We start from the raw sequence: 14119 nt of genomic DNA, 5'->3' as shown, positions 1-14119 counted from the left end.
ACAATGAAGTAGCTTTCTGTTCCTGTTGCCAGTCGTGCTGACACCCACATGAGATCTTTAAAAAAAGAAAAAAGAAAAAGGGAAGCCAATAAACCAGGAAGACAATCGGCAGGTTTGGGGAATGTTCCTGTAGTCAAGTGTCTCTTTTTTTTGTCTCCAAAGAAGAGTTTTGACCCCTGACAAAAATAATGCAATGCATTATGGGATCCACGACATAATAATAATATTTTTTTTTTAAAAGAAGTCTTCCACTTGTGTCCTCACCTTGGACATACCCCAGGAGTATTTCCTCCCTTGTGCCCCTCCTCCATCCCACTCTTCGGCAGAGCAAGTTGTTACTTTGATTTTGGCTGAGACAGGGGAGGGGGGCGCGGGGGGAGGGGGACAGATGCAGGTGAGTGAAGAGGAGAAGGAGATTCCTCTCTCCCTTATACAGACTCTTCCAAGGATAGCAGCAGGGGGTTGATGTACTCGAATCCCTCAAACTCTGACTGGTCTATTCTTTTGATGACGTCCCTGCGAGAGAAGAGGGACAAAGGGAGAGAGAGTGAGAGAGATATGGGACAGTCATGGAACACCAAATGATGAATACAAAATGCTAGCTACCACTAGTAAAAAAAGAAAGTTCAACCAAACCATTACAAAGGCTCAGGGGGTTGACACTACCTCATAGGACAGGGGTGTCAAATTCAAAGTTACTGAAGGCCAAGCTGAGGTTTGTGAAGAAAATCTGGGGCCAGACATTTAGTACAATGATTTCGAAGAAATATAAGTAGGCTAGTAACTGTATTATAAAAAAATACAAAATAACAAATAACCATCAAATATTATGCTTTTTCCATGTTTGTGGGTAATTCTTACCGGTAAAACGGATTAATAAAGCAAAATAGTATTTATTTGTCTGTAACAAAATAACAAATACCGTCTTTGTTACCAGCATTGATTAATAAAGCAACATTTAAAAAAATATAATAAACACATCTGCATCACTATTGTCTTTGTTACCAGCAAAACCGATTAATAAAGCAAAATAGTATTTGTTCTGAACAATGATTTTCTATAAAATGATAACGGCACAGTTAAACAAAACACATTTGGATCACAGTACTTTTGTCTTTAACACAGGGTTCCCACACCTTCTGAAACATCAAATTCAAGCAACTTTCAAGACTCAATTCCCTCAAATTCAAGGACCCAACACGGCATAGTTTGAGACAGAACTAGTTGACGAGCTAAGTAAAACATTTTTGAATATATATTTTTAAAAATTAATTGAGAGAGAGGGGAATTCAATCACTTTCAATGACCTGTGTCTATTTTCAAAAACTTTTAAGACCTTGATTTATTTTTCTCAAATTCACAAACTTTCAAGGATTTCAAGGACCCGTGGGAACCCTAACCCTAACATGCCAAGTCTAAGCAAAATAGGGATTGTGATTTTTAGTTCAACAAAAAGTCTAAGAATTAAAACGCAACCTTCAACAACAAAACATTTCTTTACTCGCTTAAACAGACCGTGTGAGGGATCTTTGAATGCAAGCTTTATAATAGTGGAGGACATAGCAACAGCATGTAAGCCGTTCACAGAGGGTTCACAGACAGTTTATTCAAAATTGCATTGGAAAGGTATGTGATACATCTTTTGCATTGGAAAGGTATGTGATACCTTCTGACAAGAAGCAGGCATTTGCAAATATCAGCATGGCCTCGAAATACCGTGGCTAGCTGGGTGAATGAGCTGGCCTCTGACTTACAGATCCAGCTAAAAATTAAAGCCAAGGAATTTGTTTCCTATTCGTTGGCTGCTGATGAGAGTACTTAAACAGGACGGACACTGCCCACCTTTCCATATTCATCCGGTGGGTGGATGATCAGTTTTCTGTCACCGAGGAACTTTTGGATATAAAAGCGATTCACAGGACAACGACTGGACAGGACATGTTCACACAAGTGGAGCGGTGCATCAACGAAACGGTCCATGTCCATATTTCCATAATGCTTATGCTTTGTTTCAAAATGCTTCCAAAGGTTCCAAAGGTTATACTCTTTGAAAATGGCCAACAATGACTCTTGACAAACGAGACACACTGGGCTCTGTCTCCCGTTTTCCTCTGTTTTATTCTGTTTCCCATCTTTCTTGACATTGTCGATATTCATTGTCTAATTTTCTTTTTTGGCCGTTGTTATGCTAGAGACTTTTGGAAAGGTAGATTAATTTACGTTGTTAATTCTCTGATAAAAGCGTGACAGTGGAGCGTGGTAGCGCCTCCTGCGTTTCAATGTTGTATTGTCACGGATGTAAATTTAAACACCAGCGCACGGGCCACATTAAAATGTTTGTCAGAATTTATTGGCGGGCCGGGTTAAAAGTCGTTGCGGGCCGTGTCTGGCCCGCGGGCCTTGTAACAGAGTCCTCATAGGACATGACCCTAACTGGTACCAGAGTCGGGCTCAATTCAATTCAATTTCAATTTCAATGTGGTTTGAGTTGACAAACACGTTTATTCAGTTTTTTATTTTTATTATTATAATATTATATAATATTATTATTATATTTATTTCAGTTAATTCAGTTTATTGAGACATCATGGAAAATAAATTCCCCCATTCGCAACCCAGAATTGTAAATTCAATCGACATCCTGAATTTACTGAATTGAAATTCAACCAAGCCCGACCTCGACAGACTCCACAGGTCAACCAAGCATCGTTCTATACCCGTCGCCTCACGGCCCCACGTCGGCCAAACACACACATTTGTTTCCAAATCGATCATTAAACCTAGAAAAAAAAAACACAACTTCCGTTTGCACAATACCAGGGGGATTGAAGAAAGAACATGATGTTGTGTTTTGCCATAATCTGACCTTTCCCACCGCAGCAGCCCAGTACCATTAACAACGCTAATCATCTGGAAATGAAGCGTAACCGTGTGAGCGGGATCTGGAGTGGCGCGGTGGTGTAAACACAAATGTTCCCGGCTGTCTCTGTCTCTGTCTCTGCTGCTGCTGCTTTCCAACAGCAACAGGCTGCTCCTCATCTGGCCACAGTGAAGTGGGCTATAACCTCACTGCCCTGAAGGGGGGGGCTTTCCTCCTTGGGACATTGTGTAGCACACACTGGGTCTGGGGTGGCTTGTGTTGTAATGGGTGAGGGTGAGTTAGTTGTAGTTGTCCTAGAATGGTACTTCAGCCTCCGTATGGGTGGGGGGGGGGCTCACTTCTAGCTCACTACACACACACACACACACACACACACACACCTACTATGTTGAAGACAAAAAAAAAACATAACTGAAATGTATATACGGGTGTATATACGGGAGACAAAACTCACTCGCTTCCTCTATATAACACAAGGAGCTTCCTGTATAGAACACATATACTTCCTATAACACAAGGGGAGTCGGAGGGTAGCCACCCCAGGCTCGCTCTTACACAGAGAGAAAAGGAGGGAAAGGCACAAGACCACAGATGGGAAACACAGCGAGGGAACGTTTGGGAACAGACCAAAACAAACACGAGTGTTCCCTCGCGCAAAACGTTGGCTTTTTTTTTTCTTTCAGGGAATGGCTTAAAAAGCGTTACCAGATGCAGAGAGGAGGAGAGAGCAAGAGGGAAGAGAGAAGGAAAGTGAAAGAGGGGGACAGTGGGAGAGAGGGAGACATTGAGAGACATGAACATACGAGACAGAGGAGGACAGTTGGAGATGGAGACATTAAGGGAGCAAGGGATAAACAGAGAGAGAAAGAGAGAAATAAATAAAGAGAACTGAGACAGAAAATAGAGGTGTCTTCAGCCAAAGCAGTGGAGATGAGAGCAGGGTGGAGATGAGAGCATCATCACGAAACAATGTTCCTGATTATTGAAGATTACAATACACGTACAGAGGTACAGAGGAAGAGAGTGACGCATTTTCAGGTTCAGCCAACAATACAAAGAACCCCAGTAGCCCTGTTGTCACTAGGCAAGTACAGTACTGACAAGAAATCCTGTCCTGTCCTTGCCTCAGTTCTAGCAGAGCCTGCCTGCCATTTCAGAAGACTAATGAAGTCACAGCAATGGCAGATGAAAATTAAATCAATCTCTTTCTCTCTCTGTCTCTCTGTCTCTCTCTCTCTGCTCCTTGGCAAGGGCCCTCAGGAGAGCCAGCAGGGTTTTAATGGCGCAAAGTAAATCTCTAACAAGGAGGCTTTACCCTTTTTCTCCTTCTCCCTCCCTCCCGCTCTCTCTGTCTCTCACTTTTCTCTTTTTTCGTCTGCCAAACCCGTCACATAAGAGGGGGAGGAGGGGGAGGAGGAGGAGAGGGGAGGGAGAGGAGAGTGCTTTACATCACCTCCTCCCCCGCTCAACAGGAGTGGGTGACGTCACCCCTCTCTCCTGAGCGACAGGGGAGAGAGAGAGAGAGAGAGAATAAAAGAGAAGGCTGGTGAGGGGGGGTGTCTCTCCTTTTGAAGTGCAGTGGGATGCTGCAGTGTTTGAAGCCGTTTTTTGAGATCTCTCCCATTGAACTGGCAGAGCTGACACACTCTCCGCCTCCCCCCAACACACACACAAACACCCCCGACGATACATTGCAGACTGTCAGAGCCGCTGTCCAATCGCGCCCTTAATTACCTCAGACGAGCTCAGAGCCCTTCGTCGATCCCCTTAATGAACCGCACTGCCACCGCAGGTTGGTGTGTGTAGATGAGAGGTCTGCTTCTGGGAAAGGCGAGTACTCAGCCGACAAGGTGTTTTGACAAGTGTTCCCAGTCGAACTACAGTACAGGATAGGCCTTGACGTCTGTATCGCAGTCGGAAAGAACTATGAGAGTTACTCTGGTCTGGAGGGAGACCTGACTATGAGAGAGACCTGACTATGAGAGAGACCTGACTATGAGAGAGATTTGACTATGAGAGAGACCTGACTATGAGAGAGACCTGACTATGAGAGAGACCTGACTATGAGAGAGATTTGACTCTGAGAGAGACCTGACTATGAGAGTTACCTGACTATGAGAGTTACTCTGGGGTCTGGAGAGAGACCTGACTATGAGAGTTACTCTGGGGTCTGGAGAGAGACCTGACTATGAGAGTTACTCTGGGGTCTGGAGAGAGACCTGACTATGAGAGAGACCTGACTATGAGAGTTACTCTGGGGTCTGGAGAGAGACCTGACTATGAGAGTTACTCTGGGGTCTGGAGAGAGACCTGACTATGAGAGTTACTCTGGGGTCTGGAGAGAGACCTGACTATGAGAGAGACCTGACTATGAGAGTTACTCTGGGGTCTGGAGAGAGACCTGACTATGAGAGAGACCTGACTATGAGAGTTACTCTGGGGTCTGGAGAGAAACCTGACTATGAGAGAGACCTGACTATGAGAGAGACCTGACTATGAGAGTTACTCTGGTCTGGAGAGAGACCTGACTATGAGAGAGACCTGACTATGAGAGTTACTCTGGTCTGGAGAGAGGGGGAAGAGATGGACATACCACCTGGTATTACATTCTATTGTTGTTGTTGTGGATGCTGAGAGCTGGTCTGCCCAAGGCAGTTTGTTACATTGCGTACTTCAATGTAATCACTGTATTCAATGTAATGACAAATCAACAGAACTTGAGCATATTCTATTGCATATTCTATTCTATCCTGCTAGACACCCTCATAAGCATCCCATCTATGAATGCACGCATCTTCAAGGTCTTTAGAGTCTCCATGTTAGTCCAGACCCAATTCCTATGCATCCCCAAGAGTCAATATGCAATGTTATGTCTGTTATGGTGGAACAGGGGAAACATTTTTGTCTTTACTGAAAAGCTAACATGAGATTAAATTTCTTTTTCCAGGTATGGTCAGAATTGTACAAATTGCTCTGTAAGCCATATAAAGTGACTCTGTTCATACTGTGTCTTCTTCCTCATACGGCATTCTAGCCAGAGTAACTAATGCAAGCTAAGTTGGTCCAAACCAAAAACACAGAGCGCCTCAGCATTCAATGAGTCCATGATAAACTTAAATGAAAATGTTGACAAACATAAGCCCAGTAATATCTCATATTGGCATCACCCGCAAGCCACATAGAATCCATGTTGTGAAGCCACAGAGGAAGCCTCTTGTTGTGTGTCAGACTCTGGCTGAGCACGGCCTCCTTTGTTGCTCTGCCAAATCTTTTTAGCCGATTCTTCCCCAAGTTAATCTAAAACAAGGATTCTGTCAAATCCCCCATGGAGAACATGTCCGTATGGATAAAGAAAACAGTGCACAGTGTATAATGAAGTCATGGAGGAGGAACTCTTATTTTTTTTCTATTTCAGAAAAGTATTTTTCAAGATGTGTAACATTGAATACGATTTGGCCTACATACTCATAGAAGTGAAAAATAACACAATACAGTGTTTCTCTCATGAAACATGTTTTTCATAATAATATAATAGAGTGTTTCTCATAATAACATAATACAGTGTTTCTCATAGTTTCAACCATAGTTTAAGCTATTACAGAAATAGGATTGCTTACTATCAATGTCGCGTTATGCTGTAAGAAAATTATGTATGTTTTGTCTGTCGACATTTACTCAATTGATGTTAGTGTCTCATATAGAGAGTGTTAGCTGGTATGTTAGTGTCTCATATAGAGAGTGTTAGCTGGTATTCTGTGTGAAGGCAATGAGAAATGACTAACTGTTTTGCTGGAAATTGGTTGTACTCATGTATGTTATTGCAAAAGTAATTTTTTGGCAATTGCATTTTGCAAAGATTGAAAAATAAAGTGTTTTTTTGTATAATGAGCCTAGACTAGTATTGGCAGAAATAAAGATGAGACAACCACAAGTTTTTGTAACACATGTTACAGCAAGACTGTTGTTGACTCATCTACTGCTACAGATGGACAGGAGGTGAATGGTATCACCTTGGCTTCCAGTGACTTACGGCACAGCAGCGACAGACTAGACTGGACTGAACTAGTCCTGGCAGAACAGCATCCCCGATTAGCCCACAACTGCCATAACCCAAATCAGATGACAGAGAGTGGCTAAGACAACAACGTCTGGGTGACGGATGGAACCATGGATGGAACCATGCCCTCGTCCTGAAGCCCGCACTGCAGATGCCCCATTTGGTTTCCTAGGATTCTCTCTGTTTCCTGAACCATGTAGCAACATTGAACCAATAACCGTGAACAACATGGTTGACACAGATGATGATGATGATGATGATGATGATGATGATGATGATGATAAGGAGTGACATGTAGAGTCGAAATGTTGACATTGGACACATTAGCACATTCTCATATTGCATGTTGAACATTGTATTTGGCTTGTGTTTATTATTTCAAAGTAAAAACCACATTGTGACCATTGTGTCTGAGAACATGAGTGGTGGGGGTGGTGACAAGCCGTTGTCCCGTCTATTTCAGGCCTGGGGCCAAGCACAACACTCGTTTTACAGTCGCCAGACCCACTATCACTTGTTTTACAGTCGCCAGACCCACTATCACTTGTTTTACAGTTTACTGGTCAACTCTCCCTCTTCCGGCTGGAGAGGAGCATGGCCCTCCTGTCTCCACTCCTCCACCTGCCACCCTCCTCCTCCTCCAGTGTGCCACCGTTTTTTCGTTTTTTCTTTTCGAATATGATTTTATCTTGTGCATCTCTATTCCATTCTTTTGTGTTTTTTTCCCTGTTTATTGCCCTGCTTCTCTTCTTTTCTTTCTGTACAGTGTCCTTAAGTTTGAGAAAAACCACACTGGAACCTGTTTCTCAGCAGGCCCACAAGCCCTGATAAAAGACCTAAAATGGACTTCCTGAAACGTCTGCTTATCTGAGCCCTGTGGTGAATAATATGTGACTTACTGGTCGTCTGGTGTTAGCTGCACTGGTTCGTTGGTGAACTGGGTGTCAAAGTTCTCCAGCCCGTAGTCGTCTGTGATCTGGGGCTTGAAGGGAGGGGTCACCTGCTTCTTCTCCAGCTGCAGGAGACAAACAGACACGCAGACACGCAACAACCTGTTTCACTACACACCTTTGGTATCTTTGTTCAGTTATATGCACATCTAACAACACGTCTTTCAGCAGAAAGAGAAAAAACAAGATATCTTACAAATGCACAGAAGGGAGGTAGAGACTTGCTAATATACAGTATTACCGGTATATATATATATATATATATATATATATATATATATATATATATATATATATATATATATATATATATATATATATATATTGGGGACAGGTGGAATTCATCAATAACCCAATTGAGTTGTTTATGAGTGTGTGAATAAGAGAAACTTCACAGATATAGAGGTGGTATAGTTATAGTCAGATAAAGAGGTGGTATAGTTATAGTCAGATATAGAGGTGATATAGTTATAGTCAGATAAAGAGGTGGTATAGTTATAGTCAGATAAAGAGGTGGTATAGTTATAGTCAGATATAGAGGTGGTATAGTTATAGTCAGATATAGAGGTGGTATAGTTATAGTCAGATATAGAGGTGGTATAGTTATAGTCAGATATAGAGGTGGTATAGTTATAGTCAGATATAGAGGTGGGTATAGTTTGTCACATTGCTGCAGGTGAGGAAAACATTGAAAGCGCGCGAGAGAGAGATGATGGCAGAGAGGATGTTGTTGCCGGGTGATTCAACAGGCCAGTGAAGGTTAGTGTATGGTTTGTTTCCATGGTTTCACTTTCGTTCACTGTCATGTTAAAGTAAACACATTATTTCCTTTTTTGGGCCTTTCTCTTATGAAAAGATTCATGTTGTAACCCTATGGATTTAGGTAAAGAAAAAAAAGAAAAGAAAATGTAGTAATAATAATAATAATAATAACAATACTACTACTACTACTACTAATGATAATAATAATAATAATAATTAGAATACAATGAAAGTGGCTTTTTGGATGTGCATTATACCAGTTTTGCAATTACAGTGTGTGTGTGTGTGTGTGTGTGTGTGTGTGTGTGTGTGTGTGTGTGTGTGTGTGTGACTGTGTGTGTGTGTGTGTGTGTGTGTGTGACTGTGTGTGTGTGTTGTCTGGGGTCTTGATTTCCCTACTGGCTTTCAGGCACCTGCGATGGATGATTACCGCACTTGTGGGAAGAGCTTCTGACAGACATCTCACACTCTCTCTGTCTCTCTTTCTGTCTCGTGCTGTCTCTTCCTCTTTATTTCTCTGGATCTCTGGTCTGTGTCTCTCTCTCTCACTCTCTCTCTCTTTTCCCTCCCTGCATCTGTCCCCCTCCCCCCTCCACCCTCTCTGATGTCATGGCTGTGGCTGGAAGCCCTCTGTGGTGGTAATGAAGCACATTGAAGACAGGCCTTGGCCTTGGCCTTGCTGCAGCTCTCCTACGCTCCGAGAGAGAGAGGGATAGAGAGAGAGAGGGAGAGGGAGAGAGGGATAGAGAGAGAGGGATAGAGAGAGAGAGGGAGAGGGATAGAGAGAGAGAGAGGGAGAGGGATAGAGAGAGAGAGAGAGAGGGAGAGAGGGATAGAGAGGGATAGAGAGAGAGAGGGATAGAGAGAGAGAGGGAGAGGGATAGAGAGAGAGAGAGAGAGGGAGAGGGATAGAGAGAGGGACAGAGAGAGAGAGAGAGGGATAGAGAGAGAGAGAGGGAGAGGGATAGAGAGAGGGAGAGGGATAGAGAGAGTGGGAGAGAGATAGAGGGATAGAGAGAGAGAGGGATAGAGAGAGAGAGGGATAGAGAGAGAAATAGAGGGATAGAGAGAGAGGGAAAGTGGCCCCAGGGCTTGAGGGGACATGAAAGAGTGGAGCCAAGGCTATGCATGGATGGAATGGACTCTCTTCTCCGTGGCGTGTGTGTGTGTGTGTGTGTGTGTGTGTGTCACGGATCAGAGCGACCTGTGTGTGTGTGTGTGTGTGTGTGTGTGTATGTATGTGTTGGAGGAGTAGGGGCGTTTGTGTGTGTGTGTTTGAGTGTATGAGAGAGGGGAAGAAGGGAGTTTGTGTGTGTGTGTGTGTGTGTGAGTGTGTGTGTTATACAGAGGCAGGGATGACTCCAGAGGGGCAGGGGGGGTGACGTGGTTCATCGCCACGGCAGCGAGGGCTGAAACGCAGCTGCTGATGTGGCGGGAGACTAATTATAGCCAATCTACAGCAGGGGGCTGATGAGGAGCATGCATAGGCCTACACACACACACACAAACACACACACACAACCACACACACACACACACACACATACACATATACACACAGTACACACACACACACACACACAGTACACACACACACATACACGCAGTACACACACACACACATACACGCAGTACACACACACACACACATACACACAGTACACACACATACATACATACACACAGTACACACACACACGCACGCACGCACTAAGTTGTGCATACACCACACAGTACACACACACACACACACACATACATACACACAGTACACACACATACACACAGTACACACACACACACACACACACAGTACACACACACACATACATACACACAGTACACACACACGCACGCACTAAGTCGTGCATACACCACACAGTACACACACACACACACACACACACACACACACACACACACATACACATATATACACACAGTACACACACACACACACACAGTACACACACACACAGTACACACACACACATACACACACACACATACACACAGTACACACACACACACACAGTGCACACACACACACACACACACACACACATACACACACACAGTACACACACACACATACATACATACATACAGTACATACATATGTAGGGGAAACACAACACACACTGTACATACATACATACATACATCTATGGAATCTATGTGACAGCTTTCTCTATCAATTTAGAGCTGAGGTAAATGATATTCAAAACATGTCACGATGGCTTTAGAGGGGAAGAACCTGGCACTCGGAGAGGAACACAGCATTAATATTAATGGGGGTAAACCACGGCAGTCAAAGAGTCAAACTTCACCAGACTCCTGTCAGGTCTGGAGACAGCTAGCTTCCCGTTTGAACGTTGCCTAGCGTACAAATCATACACCTGCAGCGCATCGCTGTGCTGTCGTTGTGGAAACGCTGCCACGGTGTTGTCGAGCTTCTTCTTCTTATTATTATTTTTTCTTTTTTTTAACAGAGGTTTCGTTGGGGGAAAATATCAAAGTGGTCAACTTCCGGAGCTTTCCTTTCGCGTATGCTTCACACTGGCAATGCTCATTAATAAAACTAGACTTTTTTTTCTTTCATGCATTTCTCTAATTACCCCCCATGATTAACATGAATGAGGCGGTGACTTCATTTAACCCATCTGGTATGCTGTTAAATCCACTGTATTAGGAGAGTTAGAGTTGTCTTTTACCATCAAGCATCATCTGCATTTCCTTTGATTGCATATAGTCATCAAAAACTGAATGACAAAACGCATATTTCAAAACTATTGGGATATAATAACCCTAACCCTACAGAATAGAACAATAGGTCTTGTATATTTTAAACATTACCTTTGTGCCTGACATTTCTATGCTGTATTTTGTGAAGATGTCTGTCTGTCTAGACAATGTTTTATGTAATCATTTTGCAAGAAGTTATACAAGATACTCAAAATGTATCTCTCCTAGGAACAACAGTATCCTAGTCTGGAGGGAGACTCGTATGACGCTGGTTGCTGCAGGGGTGTGTGGTTCTCCAGCAGGATAGGCCCCTCTGCTCTGACGTCATGCTACTGAGCTTGGCACCGGGCAGGGCGTGGGTGGCTTACAGCCCCCGGGCTGTGTCTCAATCCAAAAAAGACAATTTCCTCCCTTCTGACCTGATTCAATTCCCCTTGTAGATCTGATGGGATAGGATATAGCTAGTCTACACTTACAGGGCTCCCCTTAGCTTTTGCTAAAGAGACGTTCCATGTTCAATGATTACCAATAGGCTAGTCAGTTGTCAGGCTAGGCAGTTGTTGCCTGTCAGTGATAATCCCTCATACCAGTACGGTACATCCTCTATAAATATGTGGAAATAGGCCTAGTGTGTAATCTAGTAGGCCTAGTGTCTAATCTCGTTTTACTACATTTTGTAAACTATACCATCTAATGACCGATGTTGCATCGATTGATTGCCTCCTCTCTCTGTCCCAATGACTAAAATGACTAAAATGACTTAAATCGTGGAAGCTTGCATGTCTTTGATAGTATGTCAAATGAAATAGGATCATATTTTCAAAATGATATACTGTAGATTATCTGAAAACATGCATGCCTACGACTACTAGAAAATACGGTTGGAGTCTTTACGCACAAACAAAAACATGTGTTGGATGTGTTGTTAGAATCATTCAAACACGTGTGTGTGTGTTCGTGCGTGTGTTTGTGTGCGAGTGCGTCATTTAGAATTCACATTTAATTTGGTGGTGCTATCACGAGGCAGAAGGTGGTCTAACAAGCGGAATATAAATCTGAATTAACATAATTTGACATTTGAGAGGAATATACAGTGGGGGAAATAAGTATTCAACACATCAACAATTGTTTTATTCAACATATTTCCGTTGCAGTTATTAATATTACATTTAGTCCAGACATTGGTATTAACTAAATAAAACTACACAGCTAAAGAAATTGTAACATTCCAATCCATAAAAAAAGCTATGTGCAATAAAGTGGAATGACACAGGAAAAAAGTATTGAACAGTAAGAAAAAGCACTAAACCAGCTTAATCCACTAATGACTTCTCCTACCTGTGCTAATTAGAATCAGCTGTGTCTAGAGCAAAAAATACAAAATTCCAACGATTGACTGACAAGTTGATTGCATGGCAATAAACAATTATGGTTATGATTATGATTGTGATTATGATTGTTGTTATTATGACTATTATTATTGTTATTATTGTTAGTAGTAGTAGTAGTAGTAGTAGTAGTAGTAGTAGTAGTAGTAGTAGTAGTAGTAGTAGTAGTAGTAGTAGTAGTAGTAGTAGTAGTAGTAGTAGTAGTAGTAGTAGTAGTAGTAGTAGTAGTAGTAGTAGTAGTAGTAGTAGTAGTAGTAGTAGTAGTAGTAGTAGTAGTAGTAGTAGTAGTAGTAGTAGTAGTAGTAGTAGTAGTAGTAGTAGTAGTAGTAGTAGTAGTAGTAGTAGTAGTAGTAGTAGTAGTAGTAGTAGTAGTAGTAGTAGTAGTAGTAGTAGTAGTAGTAGTAGTAGTAGTAGTAGTAGTAGTAGTAGTAGTAGTAGTAGTAGTAGTAGTAGTAGTAGTAGTAGTAGTAGTAGTAGTAGTAGTAGTAGTAGTAGTAGTAGTAGTAGTAGTAGTAGTAGTAGTAGTAGTAGTAGTAGTAGTAGTAGTAGTAGTAGTAGTAGTAGTAGTAGTAGTAGTAGTAGTAGTAGTAGTAGTAGTAGTAGTAGTAGTAGTAGTAGTAGTAGTAGTAGTAGTAGTAGTAGTAGTAGTAGTAGTAGTAGTAGTAGTAGTAGTAGTAGTAGTAGTAGTAGTAGTAGTAGTAGTAGTAGTAGTAGTAGTAGTAGTAGTAGTAGTAGTAGTAGTAGTAGTAGTAGTAGTGCATGTTGGTGGGTTAGTACTTCCACTCTTTGAAAAAGTGTTTTCCACCTCTGAATGCAAGTTAACAAATCATTTGTCACCAAGCTTTCCTGCCAGAAACATCTTGTGATGGGTAGAGGCAAAGAGCTTTCCCAATACCTTCACAACAAGATTGTTGAGCAACATAGTAATGGTAGTGGTTACCGGCATATTTATCAACTCTTAAATGTTCCTATATGCACCATTGGGACCATTATCCGCAAGTAGAAGGAACCATCACCCAGCCACGCACAGGAGCTCCTTACAAGATTTCTGACCGAGCAGTGAGAAAGTTCCAGAAAGATCTGGAAGCAGCGGGTACAGTTGTCACAAAGAAAATAGGCAATGCACTCCACCACCACGGTCTCCATTCACAATTATCCTGGAAGACTCCATTACTGAAGAAAAAGCATGTTGAAGCTCGTTTGAAGTTTGCTACAGAACATTTGGAGAAGCCTGTAAATTACTGGGAGAATGTAGTCTGGACAATGAGACAAAAATCCAACTTTTTTTGCAAATACAAGGCGCCATGTTTGGAGGAGAAATGGCTCTGCATATGAT

The 14119-nt window shown here is 42.3% G+C and overlaps 1 protein-coding gene across 1 annotated transcript in view; it reads right to left on the bottom strand.

The window, feature by feature from the left end:
• Nucleotides 1–428: 428 nt before the first annotated feature.
• prkcz (protein kinase C, zeta) overlaps nt 429–14119 on the bottom strand; it is a gene marked incomplete at both ends in the record, with an annotated part of 142410 nt that continues 128719 nt past the window's right edge. The window contains 2 exons of the mRNA XM_080534026.1: nt 429–516; nt 7838–7953. Coding sequence (XP_080390152.1) covers nt 429–516; nt 7838–7953 — 204 coding nt within the window. The remainder of the gene's footprint in view (nt 517–7837; nt 7954–14119) is intronic.

Source organism: Nansenia antarctica, assembly GCF_963989245.1.
Source record: "Nansenia antarctica genome assembly, chromosome: 6".
Taxonomy (NCBI): domain Eukaryota; kingdom Metazoa; phylum Chordata; class Actinopteri; order Argentiniformes; family Microstomatidae; genus Nansenia; species Nansenia antarctica.
This window is presented reverse-complemented; position numbering and strand designations above follow the sequence as displayed.